We start from the raw sequence: 15,496 nt of genomic DNA, 5'->3' as shown, positions 1-15,496 counted from the left end.
TATACATACATACATTCATAATTCAATGCACTCTAATCTCCCTTTAATATTATCAATCTGTAAATTATTGAAGCACTCCATCAAGAAACAAATTAATTAATGGCGGCTGTAGCTGATGTGTGCATGGGAGAGATAACGAAGCTCGGATCGAAGGTTCTCAAGGCAAGAAATCCTCTGTTCTTTGCGAGATCCAAGAAAATGGAAGTAGAAGAATGCAAACAAGGGTCTTCTTCTTCGTCTGAAAGCCTGAAATCAAGAAACGAGGATGCCATATCTGATTCGGTTACGTTTATGCTCTTGGACCGGTTTGCTCCGTGTTGAAATCAAGAATCTTGGATGTATATATAAAGGGAATGGAGGGTATATATATAATTAATATATGTATGTGTTTATAGATATTATGTATGAATTATTAATATGTAAACGAGAATAATATATTAAGGGTATATATGTGTTAGTATATAAGGAGTATGAATTGATTATGCTAATTATTTGGATTCACCTGGTTTTGAAGCATGATGTTTCAATGAATTTTGTTACTGATTATAAGTTCAATGGATTACAAATTAAGATTTTCAGTGTTACTGATGTTGAGATATTCATGAGAAAGAAAGAACACCAGCATTCCCAGATGCAAAATCCTGGAATTTTCGTGGGCGGAACTAAGTCTAATAAGTTGTAGAAAATTACACTTTCTAACGCACCCAAGAATCAAGATTGTGGGAATTTTTTTTTTTAATTTTTTTAAAAGCTCATAAAGATTGTGTAAACGAACGAGTTATTTATCTTAGCCAAGAAATCAGCTGATATATACATTGATTTAGACAATAAAATGTATATATATATAACATGAGATCAGTAAGTAGATAAACCACAACACAATAATTACATGACTTTGCTTATTTTCTATATATGCTTTCCTTGTTTTGTTCTTATTTTTGCATTTACATGGCTTGGGCATTCATCCATGCATGGAATCTGGAAATTTCAGCTTCACCTGCAAGTTGCATATGGAAATGGTTATTAAGTCTATCCCACCTTATACGATATATCTTGGAAATTGATTTTGGTAATCATACCTTTGTCTACGATAAGGCGTAATATGTAACACGAGACAATCGTTGCCATTGTCCAGTAGCTCCTGCTGTAATTGCTCAGCTGCATCAACAGTGGTTTCACTACAATTATGCAATTCAATTCTCTCCAGTAGAGGTGCTACAAAAATGCCGTAAGGGATCTCTTTTAGCCGTCGGCAATTCATCATGACAAGGTGCTCAAGTTTAGGAAAATGATTAGTGTCATCGGCGACCTCCCACGATTGTAAATTCGTAGAGCCAATCAAAAGATATTTAAGACAAGGAAAACCACCGGCTTCTGGTTTTAGTGCCCAAGTAGGTCCAAAGAATGCATAATTTTTAAGCTTGAGCACCTCCAATTTGGGTAATGCAAAGAGCTTCAGCATATCTTCCCATGGAAAAGCGGTGCCACTGATTGTCAACTTAATCAGCTCCGCAAGAATGAAATTCTGTGATGGAAGGCGCTCCGGTTTCTGCCCAAAAAATGGGTCATGAAAGGCGTACTTCAAAGTCTGGAGTTCTTGAAGATGGACAAGATTTTTGAACCACCCGCGGAATCCGCAGTCCTCCTCATTTTCGTAAACACCCAACTTCTTCAAATTAGGCATCGACAGAAAGGCTGCCTTGGTGCAACTTATAGGACGTATTGTGGTAAGTGATTGTAGATTCGGCATAACTTTTATTGAATGTTCTTCATATTGCACTGGATAAATCAAAGCTTGAGGGGATTCTGCTGCTGAAGCCAACTGCATTATATTTGGTCTAGATTCGTCAGGCCAATAGGATAAAAAACTTCTCTTCAAATAAAAATGTCTCAACTCCGACATAGTCCAGAATTCATTCGGCAACTGACCATTCCACTCACCCTCCACAATTAAGATCTGTAAATTGTGAAATGTTGAACTAAATATGGATCTATCAATGGACTCTCGGAAGGAAAGCGCCAGGTATCTTGAATTAGCAAGTATCCATACAAAATTACTTGGAAGCTCTTCAAGATGTCCATCAATAATGTCCAACACTTTTACTCGTTTAAGATTCATAAATGAGTAACTTTTAAGATCTACTGATGTCATAGTTTTAAACCACAGGAAAGAACGAACATCGTTCAACAAAGAAATGGTGGTAATATCCAGGGTGTTAGAGTGGAAACAGACACGTCGACATTTTCTCATAAATTTATCCTTGTCCTCTTTTGTCATCGATTTCAAATCCTTGTGAAATACCAGACAAAAGTGTTGTTTATGGGATTCTCTCAAGCAAAGATCTCTCAACATATCATGGATGAAGCATGTCTTAAACATACCATCATACCTTCTTCTGTTCACCTGAACGAGACTTCTGCCAATAAGGTCCTCCAAATAATTCTCCGCAACTTCTTCCAAGCTCTTTAGGTTTTTAGGTCGGATAAATCCCTCCCCGATCCATAACCATATCAATTTCTTAGCGGGAATCTTTGAGTCTTCCGGAAAAGTTCCAATATAAAGGAAACAAGGTTTCAGATGCTCGGGCAAATGATTATAACTTAAAGCAAGTATGTTTTGGAATTGCTTTTGTTCGTCCATTACAAGTGAACTTACACTTTTTGCAACATCTTTCCATGCTTCCGGTGTCGTGTTCATCTTTGATAATAGACCTGCTATTACAACTATTGCAAGAGGTAGTCCTTGGCACTTGCATGCTATTTGCTTCCCAGTTGGCTCTAATTCAGGAGGGCACAACGGGATTTTGGAACAAAGTAGTTCCCAACTTTCATCTGGGCTCAAACGAGGCAAGCAATGGGGTTGAGTATCCGGACTTGCAAATTCAGCCACATCTATAAGTCGAGTGGTCAGCATAATTCGACTTCCATTTCCATCATTTGGAAAAATTCTCTTCAAATCATTCCAAGCTTGCTTATCCCAAATGTCATCTAGTACAATCAGATATTTCTTTCCCTTTAAACTTTGGTAAAGCATATGTTTCAACTCTTCTTTGCTTCTTTCATAAATCTCCGTCGTAGGATTGGTGAGACAGCGTAAAAGGCCTATCAACACTTGTTTCACCTTGTATTGCTGAGATATAGTGAACCATGCACAAATATGGAAGTGGTACCTGACAAGAGGATCATCATATAAACTTTGAGTGAAAGTTGTCTTGCCGATCCCACCCATCCCAACGACTGCGAGAACTTGGAGTTTTGGCGGGTGTCCAGTGAGACGGTCCAACATAACCCATAAATCATGTTCAAAGCCCACCATTTTGACCCTTTCCCTTTCGTTTGGCATTCTGGATAAGACCTGACCTGTTAGACAAATGAAAACACATGGATTATTATAATATAGGATTCGAATTTGTGAAATATGCAATTATTATTGCCACATGACAATTTCAAAATAAGTGCGAAAGAAAACTATACATACATTTGTTTCCTTTGGTTTCAAATGAAAATGGATATTTAAGTACTTTCATTCATAGTTTAATTACCAAGGAACATATCAATAAACCAATTAACAGTTAAATATATGAATCACAAAACGTACACCAAGATGCCGTAATCAAACTTGCCTGTAGATATTGTGCCTTGCAAACTTTGGGTTGATGTTTGAATGATATCTCTGCCATCACGAATCCTTTTCAATAGGTTGTTGACAAACTCAATACTTTTTGTTAACTTATGCAAATTTCGGCAAGAAACTTGGGTGGCTCCATCTGTACCAAAAAAATGTTTGATAATCAATACATTCTCAATCAATCCTTTATCCAGGACGCACTAGTTCGATAAGTAGATACTTTTTCATCGGAATTTAACTTCTTGGATCCCAAATTATTTTAGTCAAGTACATAATAAACATTTCAACTCTTCAGATATGAATCAAGAGACTCCAGATGGGAATCATAGTCAAGGTACCTTACCAGCAGATGTTGTCCCCTGTAGTTCAAATATGTGCTTAGAAGTTGGAGGGAAAGAACCAGTTGGTTGTTTTTCAGTAAAATCTATCAATTCCAGATTGATGTACTCCATACTCCGAGCTAGTTCACGCAACTGGCGATGATCATATATGATTTCAGAAGAATCAGGGAAAGAACCAGTTGGATGTTTTTCAATAAAACTCTCTGGCTGTTACCAAGAATTGGAGCAAAAAATTAATGATGGCCACAAAACAAATACTCAACTAACAGATGTTCCAAAGTTTGATGGAACCATGATTGCAAGAAAAGAAACATTTTACAAGGAAATTACATATAGGAGTGCCTCAAGTAAAATATGACATGATGGAGTAAAATATTTCATTTAAATATTATTTACAGGTTAACAAAAGCTTACCCATGAATCAATGTAATGTCGACCTCTGTATGCCACGAAACGGATCCAGTTCTCCACACTGCTCATCAATTTTTTGCAATAACCTTGTCCCGTGGAATCAATGAGCAAGGAGTCCATTATACTGAGGTTATCGTACATAATCTGGATGTCTCCTTCCCTAAAGTGCTGCTTGGAGTGGTGTGTATGCCAGCGGGAACTCAATATCAGCTCGAGATCATTCAACAGGGAGACCACCACATCATACAAGACAAAATGTTCCTTTTTCAACGAGATTCTAAGCAACGAATTTAGGACAGTACTGGTGGATTGATCTGTTAAATGAGTATAAAGTTATGAGTCACTAATGTGAAATGCATGCTTAAAATTGTTACATAATGTACTCACGACAAAATTGCCAATGTTGATTCCTAGTAGTTTTCAATTATTTTCCAGATTTTTTTAGGCATCAAACTCACCAAAACTAAAAATTTCTGGTACACCTTGATTAAACCTTTAATTTTGAAAAATATAAACACACGTATTAGTATATTATAAATATTGTAACTCCTTTAAAAAATAAAAGAGTATGTTGACTAATAGCATAACCCAAGGTCCAAAGGCATGATAGCCAGGAATTTTCCAAAAGAAAAGAAAAAGACATTGTAGTTAGGCACCTGCTATAACAGCACTCGTCGTAGCTTGTCCGAATAAATTCAGCCGTTTATTATATCTGTAAACCTGTTCCAATCAAAATTGAAAAGAATTTAAAATAAAATAAAGAAAGGAAAAAATTGCAAATTTGGTTGCATATGGCTTCATTGTAATTTCAGTGTGAGTGCTGTAAATTCGAATTTTGGCAATTTTAGTGTTTTTTTTTTTTTCATTGGTAGTACCCGAATTGTTAAAAAAAAAAAGAAGAAAAAGATGGGAGACATTATATATACACGACCACAAATTTGTAAGATTTGGAAAAGAATTGAATGGAAAAAAACGACGGGGAACCGAGCTCTCCAAGACGTATTACAAATCCGAATCTCCAAATTACTCCTTGACAGTGTTTTATGATAACCTCCTCTCAATAAACCGGCGAGCCAATTAAAGACACCAACCACTCGATTTTTCGTATATAGTTTGAATCTCCTTTTTTTTTTTTCCAATAATTATCAGTATAAAACCATAAATGAGAGAAACAGGATGATACAACCAAACCTCTGAAATAATGAAGATTCGAGTTTCGCAAGCCGCATGAGCAATCCGAACCCCCAAACTGCTTGGCAGTGTTTTGAGATCAGAATCAGCGAGCCAAGACTCCAACCGCTCCACTTGGTAGTAGATTGATTGAATATCACGATCGTTAAAAGGAGTATCAAACATTTCCCATTCATCATCATTGCAGAACAATAAGAGATCCAGAAGCTGCAACAGCGACGCCACCGCATCGTACGCCGACAAATCCGCCAGACCATCTTCCATAATTATTCTTTCAAATTCAGACATCACAATCGGATTTCTTTGAATCCAACACTTCAGCTGCCGACACAAGTCAACGCTTTAGTTTTGCTTCTCTCATCATTCCAGTTTCTCCTTTTTTGTTCTTTTAACCAAGACATTGCCCAAACCAAAAGGCAGGAGTTGACCCCCGCCTTTTTTTTAAAACAGAAAATTCTGTTTCAAATTCTTTTTTATTGCCGAATTTCGATCTTCTTTTTTCCCAATTTTTTTTATTTTACATTTCATATAGGTTAATATATATATATATATATATAGACATTTTTTGGGGGAAAAAATTTCGGTGAATTAGGGAGAAATCCCCAAATCCAAATTTTTTTTGCTTTTCAGTCCTCATGCCAGTAATTTTATTTTCTCGGTGACCAATGTTAGTTCTTAGTTTCAGCTCTCCATTTTACTCGAAATTACCCATATACCCTTTTTTTAAAAAAAAAAGTATATATCTTTTATATATGTTAAATAATAATAAAAAATGTCATTCTTCCTCATTTCCTTCATTCTGATCGATCCTTTCTCCCCTTCTTCTTCACCAACCCTCATCTGCGCATCCTCTTCTTTCTCCCCTTCTTCTTCACCAACCCTCATCTGCGCATCCTCTTCTGCACATCCGAGATTTAATCAGCAAATTTGGCGTGAAAGATGATGAAAAATTCTCCTAAACCCGAAAGGTCGAAGAACATAAAAATTAAAAAGCAGATGAAGTCGAGAAATGCTCCTCAAGATCAGAAATCGAAAAGAGCTTCACAACGTAATGTTCTTGTGAATCTATTTCAGTAATTTTTTTCTATTCTATTTTGTTATTATTGGTTGTTGTTGATTTTACTGTTTTTTCGTATGCTAAATCTTAATCCCTAAATTCTAGGGTTTTTTTCTTGTTCATTGGCTTACAGTTAATTCGTTTTAATATTAAACTGTGACATTTATTCTTCTTGATGAAATATAAAAGTTATGTTGTAGTGGAGAAAATATTTCTCTGTAGTGCAAAAACCACACCCCTGTTTCTTGTTTGGAAGAATTGTAGCGGATAGTTTTTTTTAAATTCTCTACGTCGATTACCTAATTTTGAATGTTAACTTTCGACATCGGTATATTGAACAGAAACTTGTATATTTATTGTTTTAGATTGAATTGAGTATTCGAAATGCTTATATAATTATAAGCTGGATTTTAAAATCAAGGTAACAATGATTAAAATAGAGATTTTTATCACTTAATTAAATGGTTTTACACCTGGTAATGAAAATGTGATGATCATATTTATTTTTTGTGTGTTTGTGATTTATATGTAAATTATTTTTATGTTATTTTTTGTGTGTTTGTGATTTATATGTAAATTATTTTTATCACAATTCTTGATCATATTATGGTTTATTGATATTTATGTACGTGTATATATATATATATATATATATATATATATATATATATATTTTAATTTAGGAACGACAGTGGAAGAGAACGTTGTTGATGAAGGACAAAACAAGAGAAGTACAAAACTGTAATGTAGTCGATGCTCGCCCACTTGTTTTAAAGATGCGATGACAGAACTGAAACCAATTCTACGACAAAAACAATGGATTAGGATAAATGAGACTCTTTTTGCTAATTGGGTTGACATGCCCGAACTCGCTATTAGTAGTCGTAGAGTTGATTCATATTGAATAGATTTCAGATTAAATCATGTTCTTTGACTGTGGGTGATGGTATTATGATTTCTTTTACTCCAGAAGTGTTTTCTATTATTCTTGGACTGCATCATATTGGCCAGCCTGTAGACTTGGATCTAAGAATGGATTCTATATTTGTGGCTCGTCAATTTGGAGGACAAGTACTTGGAAAAGAAAAGCGAGCGACAATATATAAAAAACTTATTTCTCTTGCACGCAGTGATGATGACTTAGAAGTTGATGATTTTTTCCGGCTTTACATTTTGTTCATCTTCAACTCCATAATATTTTTCATCGGAAATTATTTTACCCCGATTTTAATATTTCCTTATCTGGACAATCTTATTCATTCTTCGAATATTCTTGGGGAGATGCCACGTTTTGATTTATTCAGAGAAAAATACGCAAAACTGAAAGTAAAACTTATTTCGATGGATGCACTATTGGATTAATGGTGGGTGTTTTGTTACTTTAGTTATTATTGTATTGTTTTATCAATTAATTGACTATTATTTAATTTGTTTTAGGCTTGGGTGTACGAGAGAATTCCTTCTTTAGGTGTACGATGTAGTTTAGAAATGTTCCCTCGCTTGTTTCGGTGGGGGACAGAAAAATCCCATTGAATGAGGAAAAAAGCTGAGTTATTGCTCAAATCCATAGATTCAACAAAGGTAATTGTTTGATATAATAATTAAATTGTTCATTTCAATTTCATGGTTTCACTGACACTATTTTTTTGTGATTTTATAATTTTACAAGTCTTGTCGATATATCCTTTTCCCGAGGAGAAGAAATTGGACGTAAGTAGTTTGACCTTTTGCCAAATACGTTTTTTGGAATATGGATAATTGACTCAAAAGTTCAAAACATTAAATAATAGTTGTCTCAACCATAGGTATTGAAATTGGATAACGGTACTACTGATGTAGTAAGATTAGAAGAAGTTGTGAGAAAAAATGGCCGAGATTAATAATCGGATGTGTTTTGAATTAGGTTGTGGTAGTGTTCGACGTCGTAGGAAGACAAAGATTGTGATTGAAAAAGAAATGATGGATGTGGGAGCAAAATTTAAATTTCAGAGTAAAAATGAGTGTGGATTTGTGACCGATGAAGATGATCGTATTGAGAAAAATAATGGACATGAGAATACTGAGAGAAATGAGGAGGATGAGAATATTAAGAGAGATGAAAATTTTGAGAAAAATGTTGAGGATGATAATAAAGAGAACAGTGAAGGTAATGTGAATATTGTCAGAAACAAGGATGAAGAAAATATTGAAAAAAATGAGAAAGAAATGATTGAAGATGTTGGAAATTCATCTGAGATTGGTTCGTCTAATGATCATGGCAATTACAGTGAGCTTAATTTGGTGGTGCAAAATGTTGTAAATGAAATTAACAATGATGTTGTGGGATTTGAAAAACAATTATGGAACAGGTGAGGAAAGAAAAAGTGTGAGTTGTGTTGGTACCAGTAAAGTAGCGAACATGACTAGCTTTCAATCTTCGATCGTGGATACTGTAAGAACAAGGGTTGACCGCAAGAAGAAAAAGAAAGCATCTATCTTTGTGACGCCGCCCAATTCATCGCCAAGACCTAAAAAAAAAGGGTCAAAAACGGTTTTGAAATTCTATTCATCCTTTTTATTTTGGTTTTATGTATTTCAACACACACACACACACACACACACACACACACACACACACACACACACACACACACACACACACACACATATATATATATATATATATATAAGAAATATGTTCGACCAAATAAGAAGTATGATATGTTTGCAATCTTTGTTCTGCAGAGCGAAATATTTAATAGACTGAAAGAATATGGGAGTAGACGTAAGTTGCGGAGCGGTGATTATGGAGATTTTCTTGCAAGCTTGACCTCTGCGACTAGGGAAGATTGAAGCAATTAAACGAGGAGCTTTTTACAAGATTCAAGTACATTATTTTTCCATTGAATGATAGGTGATATTGGTTTTTGCTCGTGATAAAACTTCAGAAGGCGTGTTCAGTATATGGAATTCCTTGCATGATCCATACGCATCTGGCACCCCAAATGTTTTTGTGAGTATCAGTACGACCCTATTTGAATGTTTTAAGTATCATATTAAGAATGAAATCTTGTAACATTTTAATTTTTTTAGGTATCATTCTTGTCTGGATACATGCTCTTTCAATCTGGTTTTGTCTTAGCCAATGAGGAAGTGGTGACAGAAGAGTGTCGCGATCAAGGTCCAACACTTGAGTGTGGTGTTTATGCATTTATGTGGACCGAATGCTTGGCTAAAATCACAGAGGAAATCTGGGCGTATCAAAGGGATGTGAATAAGAATGCTTATCGAGCTCGTGTTGCAGCTACCATTTTATCCGATAAGAATGGATTGTTGAAAACCATTTAACTTGTATGTTATGTTGGTGGTGATTAAGTTTGGATAATTATGTTGGTGGGAAACATACACACCTTATGAGAGACAAATCCTTATATTTGTGGTTAATGACACTACAAGAAAAATGGCTAAAGACAACGCTTTTTCCGCGTTGTTAATGTCCCCGAAAAAGCGTTGTCGTAGCCAGTGTTATAAAAGACCACGCTCAAAGACAACGCGGAAAAGGCGTTGTTGTTTCTGGAAAAGACAACGCTTAAAAAGCGTTGTCGTATCTAAAAATGACAACGCTTAAGCGTTGTTATTTTTGGAAAAGACAACGCTTTTTATAAATCATTCAAATATAAAAATAATCGAATTCTAAATTAATGAAAACTAAGAAAAAACTATGCATTACTCTCGAAAAACTTTTTTTTTTCCTTCAGCACATGTTAGCATCCCAAGATTTCATAAAAGCCGCAACAATCTCTTTTCCTTTAATTTGTATCTCCATACTGTAAATTATTAAAAATAAAAACAAACATAAAACAAATATGAATAGATTAAAATGAAAAGTAAAAGCAAACACATATTTATCAATAAAAGAACATGAACTACGAATGACGAAACTATCACTAAGCGATTGGAATTATCAAATGAACTACGACGAAATTATCACTAAGCAATTGGAATTATCAAGTTGTGATCCATTTAATTAAGGAATGCGGAAATAGCTTCTTTCCAGATACTAGATTTAACAATCATGACTTTGTTAATCAATTATTTAATGAGAGATAAAATTTGTATACCTCCAATAATAGCCATTAAGGTTCCTCCAGTTAGTGCAGCAACACCGATGATACCTCCACGTTTCCATGCACTTAGCCCACGAGCGTTCTGGTGATCACGTTTATAATTTGGATTCCTCCTCTTTCAGAGCAAACAAGAATTTTAATTTTTAATCAAGAAGCACCACATGCATATTTAAGACTCGAGGGAATAAAGAATTGCATGACAAAAAATGAAAGTGAGCTGGCATAAGACATAAATCACAAGAAAAGAGAAACTTCAACCTACCTTTAGATATAACCCCAGCGAACTTCCATTAGATGAACCAGCTATTGCACATTTAATAATTTCTCTCCTACTGCTCCATGATCCAATCCTAATAAGAACTAGGAAACATTATTGTTGGGATAGGAAACAAGGCCAAGCTAGGAAGTGACACCAGAAGTCATAACAAGAAACATTAGTTTAATAAACAAACTTGAGAAGAAAGACAACAGAAAGCTCATACACTTGCAAACTGAAACCTGTCCTAGCATCCATGATCAAGGCCCAGAGGTTTAGAGCTAACGCCACACAGCTAATATGTAAGCCATTTTCGTTCCCTTTTTATACATGTTTACAGAGCCTTGAGTCTGCGACATTGTAGTGGTATCTACACAAATACAAAACCATTTCTTCACGAACGTTCATTTAAACAAAATTTCATCAGCAGCAAAAGATGCACAAATTTTAACCTTCCTTTAGCATTAATAGGGAGGAAATCTGATGGAATCTATAGAGGGAAACATGATAAGAAGACAGGAAAGGGAAGGAAGAAATGTAAATATTAAAATTATTGTAATGAGAATTGTAACATACAGTTAAAGCTCCACAAGTCGGGGACAGACACCTCCCTCAAGCACAACTTGAATTTTATCGTTTGTTCCATTAGAAAGATAAGAAAGAGCCCATCAAGTATCAGTCAAGACCTCCTCATCGTTCAATTGAATAAGTTGTCTTAGAAAGGGCAAGGCAGGCTTCACCTGATCAAGTTTACAAAAAAAAAAAAAAACCATTTGTCACTACTCAAAACGAATTACCCACTAAAACAAATTAAGAACATCACATAATCAACCTTAGCATTTTTCCAGTAGCTTGAGGCCAAACCAACTGAAAAGATAAGACATTCGTAATGAATTTTCCTCATACCTGCTCAAAAGGTATGGTGTGGGTGGCTTCCCACGACAGAAATTAGACTCGAGCTTAAATAATTCCTAAGACTCGAAATACAACCACGTGGAATAGGTACAACAACTTACCAGAAAACTCATCGAACATGACTGAAACGGGCTGAAAAAATAGAGCTTGGCTCAAATATTTTCTATTTCGAATCTAAACTAAACGACAACAAAACAACCTGAATCGAAGATAAAATCGCTGGAAAAATTGCTGAACGTGACTGAAACCAGCTATATTTTTCCATTGCAATATCAAATCCCATGCATATAAATCTGCAAGAAATACAAAAAAACCAGGCCAACAGTAGAAACAAGCCAAAAAATCTAACGAACCCAAATAAAATATAAATGAAATCATAGATTGCTTACACAAAAGTCTCAGCCCATGACTTTAAGGTAGTATTCTCCACTGATTTATTAAGCTATGACATGCATATTTCAAAAATAATTAAAATAGCACCACAAAATTTTTGTTTTAATCAACGATCATCAAAACTAAATCGAGCTAGAACAAATGTACACATAAACAATCAATAGGAACATTCAAGAACATGTATAGCTCGAACTCGTCCAACGATTGAACCTACAACAATCCGATAATGAATATAACGATATAAAGAGACAATTTCTAAATAAATCTAGCAACCATATATTTTCTAACCTGCAGGCAGCATACTACAGTCATCAATAGGGGCTGGAACCTAGCTGCCACTAACCTAAAAACTTAAAGAATTGGAGCTAAACTAGGATGAAAACTGAACAGCACTTGTTCCACTGTTATTAAAAAAATCACACACATAAATATAAATATAATATTAAATAGTTTATAAGGGTCAAAGGTGTGTTCAGTGTTCAAGTGTTAATACAAATGACAAAACCAAGATAAGAAGTCGGTGGATGTTAATGTGTACAGTCCATTCCAAATTCACTTGCACTTTTATTTAGAACTGATCAGGTAAAACTTATGTATATCGTGTCTAAAACAAAATGAGTAAATAATAATAATAATAATATTTTGTTTGTCAGTATATTAAATTTCATTTAAAAGCAGTGTGAAGTTATTTTAGCTAAAAGCAATGAGAGGGAAGCATTTCAGTGTAAATAAAAAGTTATTATCGTAAAGCTTTAAAGCTTCCTAACACACACAAAAAAATTATATATTATCGTAATGCTTTAAATCTTGAAGGAAGAAAGTATCAACACCAGCTTTTCAAAACTATAACTACCAATTTTACTGAAGAAATTGGAACAATTAGAACGAGTCCGATCAAGAACTTGTGCTCGTGGAATGGAACAAAAGATGATAGCCAATATACCTACTTCAAAAGAGAGCTTGAAATTTGTGTTTATCTTCATGCATTAAACTGTTCATGTTTAAATGACACAGGATCAAGCATTTCGCAAAAAAAGAAGGATCACAAGACCAAGCATTGCACAAAAAGAGAAGGATCGAGGTACCTCAACTCATCGCGTATTACCACATTCTTGAACTATAAATTACCGCTTACAATTTAAAATTCCATAATCCCAAAGATGAAACGCAAGATTTTATCACAGAAAATAGAATCCAACTTGAAGAGCTTGATACAAGATATCAAGAATATATTCTAAACGAAAAAGATCCAACTTATAGAATACACTAAACAAGAAAGTAACTCGTTCTGTTACTCAGAAACCTTTATATGTAATGGGTTAATAAAATATATTATCCAACCTTACATACATGTGCACAATTATAAACAAATCAATCCCCCACAAATCGTTGTACCATTTAGGAACATTTGATTATTTTGTACCCAATAACAAGAAAGCCACAATAACCATCCGGTAAAAACATTCAAGAATTTAACGAGTTAACAGGATTATGAATACATAAACCAAATAACCTTGTTAATTTTCATTTTATTTTCAAGAAATAATTTGCGACCAGACCCAGAAGCAAGACCAAGATTAGGCAAAAAAAAAAGAAAAGAAAAGAGAAAAGCATGAGAAAAACATATTCTAAAACCCAATTCTACGCGCAACCCTCGAGCATCTAAGCCCGTTCAGAAAAACATGTTATTTCATGCTATGCTTCTAAGAAAAAAAAAAGCATTCCCACAATATCAAATCAATCTAACATTGCCAATCAAAACAGATTTGGCCTTCTTGAAACTTTCTCCGAGCTTCTCATATTCCGGAGCGAGATTTTTACAGTGTCCACACCTAGACAAGAAGCAACACTCTTAAGCATTGTCAAAGATTAGCTAACACATAAAAATGAATTTGCTCCATACACATATTTCCGCTTGTAGCAACCAGCAAGTATCAATTATTAAATCACTTTCACTAATAAATATAAAAAAAAAACTAGCTATGCTCCGATTATCACATCACAATTTCATGTAAAAGTGGAAAACACCTAAAATTGGATGAATCGGATCTAAATCAGGTTGCAAATGACAAGCATTCAAAAAAACACAACCAAAGAAATAAATTTACATACCATGGAGCATAGAATTCGACTAGTGCTCCTCGATCTTGACCGACCTCTTTCTCGAAGTTGCCTTCCGTCAACACAACGACGTTGTCCGCAAAAACCGAGAAGAACATGAACATTTAGACCCGTCAAGTGAAGAGAGCAGCCGACGGCACACGCGAACGAGCCTACGATCATTTCCTCATCGTCGGAGTCGCCAAGTACCTGAGCAATGTAATCCGAAAGGACTTTGAAGAAGCAAGCCAAGATGTCCCTCGTCAAGGCCTTCAACAAGCTCGCCAACTACAAGAGCAAGCCTAGAATCGGAAGAGAGAGCAAAAAGGAGAGGAAGAAATTAAAGGGCGCCGAAAGGTTTAGGGATTTGGGTATTTTTTTTCAACGTGGTGAAGATCAATAGATGTATTTTTAAAAAGTTTTATTTTAAAAAAATTCATCCACAACGCTTTTAAAAAAAATGTTGTTGTAGATAGTCAAAAAGAACGCTTATACACAACACTTTTTTAAAAGTGTTGTTGTAAATTTAAAAAAACGCTCATACACAACACTTTCTTAAAAGCGTTGTGTTTGACCTAAAAAAAGCGGTTATAGACAACACTTTTTTGCAAAAGCGTTGTCTTTGATAAATATAAAATATATAAGACAACGCTTTTCACTAGAAGCGTTGTAATTAAAAAAAGACAACGCTTTTTACAAAAAGCGTTGTCTTTTAAGTGTTGTCTATGACCTTTTTTCTTGTAGTGTGATTATATTTTGATTCCATGTTTTTTTTTTTGAAATGGTAATTCCAAGTATTTTCCTATTTATGTCATACTTTTGTGACATTTAAGTACTTACACAGAGTTCTCTAACGGCAATTGACAAGTAAATCTAAGTACAGATTCGAGTAATTACGGTACAATGATATCATAATAAGGTACATAACTAGCTGAATATGACATACATTTTAGAAGTTGTCTGACTTGTTACATCAGCCTCTATAAGCATTAAAAACTTAATTGATTATGCAAACTAAACAAAAACAAGTCATGTTTATGAGTTTAGACATCAATATTCAGAATTTAAGGAAGAAAGCAGAAAGAAGAACAAATTTGA

General features: G+C 34.6%; 2 protein-coding genes across 5 annotated transcripts; one reads left to right on the top strand and one right to left on the bottom strand.

The window, feature by feature from the left end:
- Positions 1-837: 837 nt before the first annotated feature.
- On the bottom strand, positions 838-6,421 carry LOC140863437 (putative late blight resistance protein homolog R1A-3). Its single transcript, XM_073266867.1, has 7 exons — positions 5,572-6,421; positions 5,037-5,100; positions 4,384-4,694; positions 3,972-4,176; positions 3,624-3,767; positions 1,080-3,360; positions 838-997 (listed from the first exon to the last, which is right to left on the bottom strand). The coding sequence occupies exons 1-7, from the start codon at positions 5,857-5,859 to the stop codon at positions 994-996; spliced, it is 3,297 nt and encodes a 1,098-aa protein (XP_073122968.1). The 5' UTR covers positions 5,860-6,421; the 3' UTR covers positions 838-993.
- A 10-nt stretch (positions 6,422-6,431) lies between these two features.
- On the top strand, positions 6,432-10,020 carry LOC140863438 (uncharacterized). Of its 4 annotated transcripts, XR_012143936.1 has the most exons (6): positions 6,432-6,619; positions 8,066-8,209; positions 8,298-8,338; positions 8,977-9,158; positions 9,353-9,494; positions 9,701-10,020. XR_012143936.1 is itself a non-coding variant. In XM_073266868.1 (3 exons), exon 1 carries the CDS (start codon positions 8,495-8,497, stop codon positions 8,978-8,980), a length of 486 nt encoding a protein of 161 aa, XP_073122969.1. In that variant the 5' UTR covers positions 8,289-8,494; the 3' UTR covers positions 8,981-9,158; positions 9,353-9,494; positions 9,701-10,020. The 4 variants fall into 4 exon arrangements, 1 of the variants encoding a protein (XP_073122969.1); XR_012143937.1 differs by lacking the exon at positions 8,298-8,338; XM_073266868.1 differs by lacking the exons at positions 6,432-6,619; positions 8,066-8,209 and having other exon boundaries at positions 8,289-9,158.
- The last annotated feature ends 5,476 nt before the right edge of the window (positions 10,021-15,496 follow it).

Source organism: Henckelia pumila, chromosome 4 (assembly GCF_033568475.1).
Source record: "Henckelia pumila isolate YLH828 chromosome 4, ASM3356847v2, whole genome shotgun sequence".
NCBI classification, from domain to species: domain Eukaryota; kingdom Viridiplantae; phylum Streptophyta; class Magnoliopsida; order Lamiales; family Gesneriaceae; genus Henckelia; species Henckelia pumila.
The sequence above is the reverse complement of the archived record's forward strand: the minus strand, read 5'-3'. Positions and strand labels throughout refer to the sequence as shown.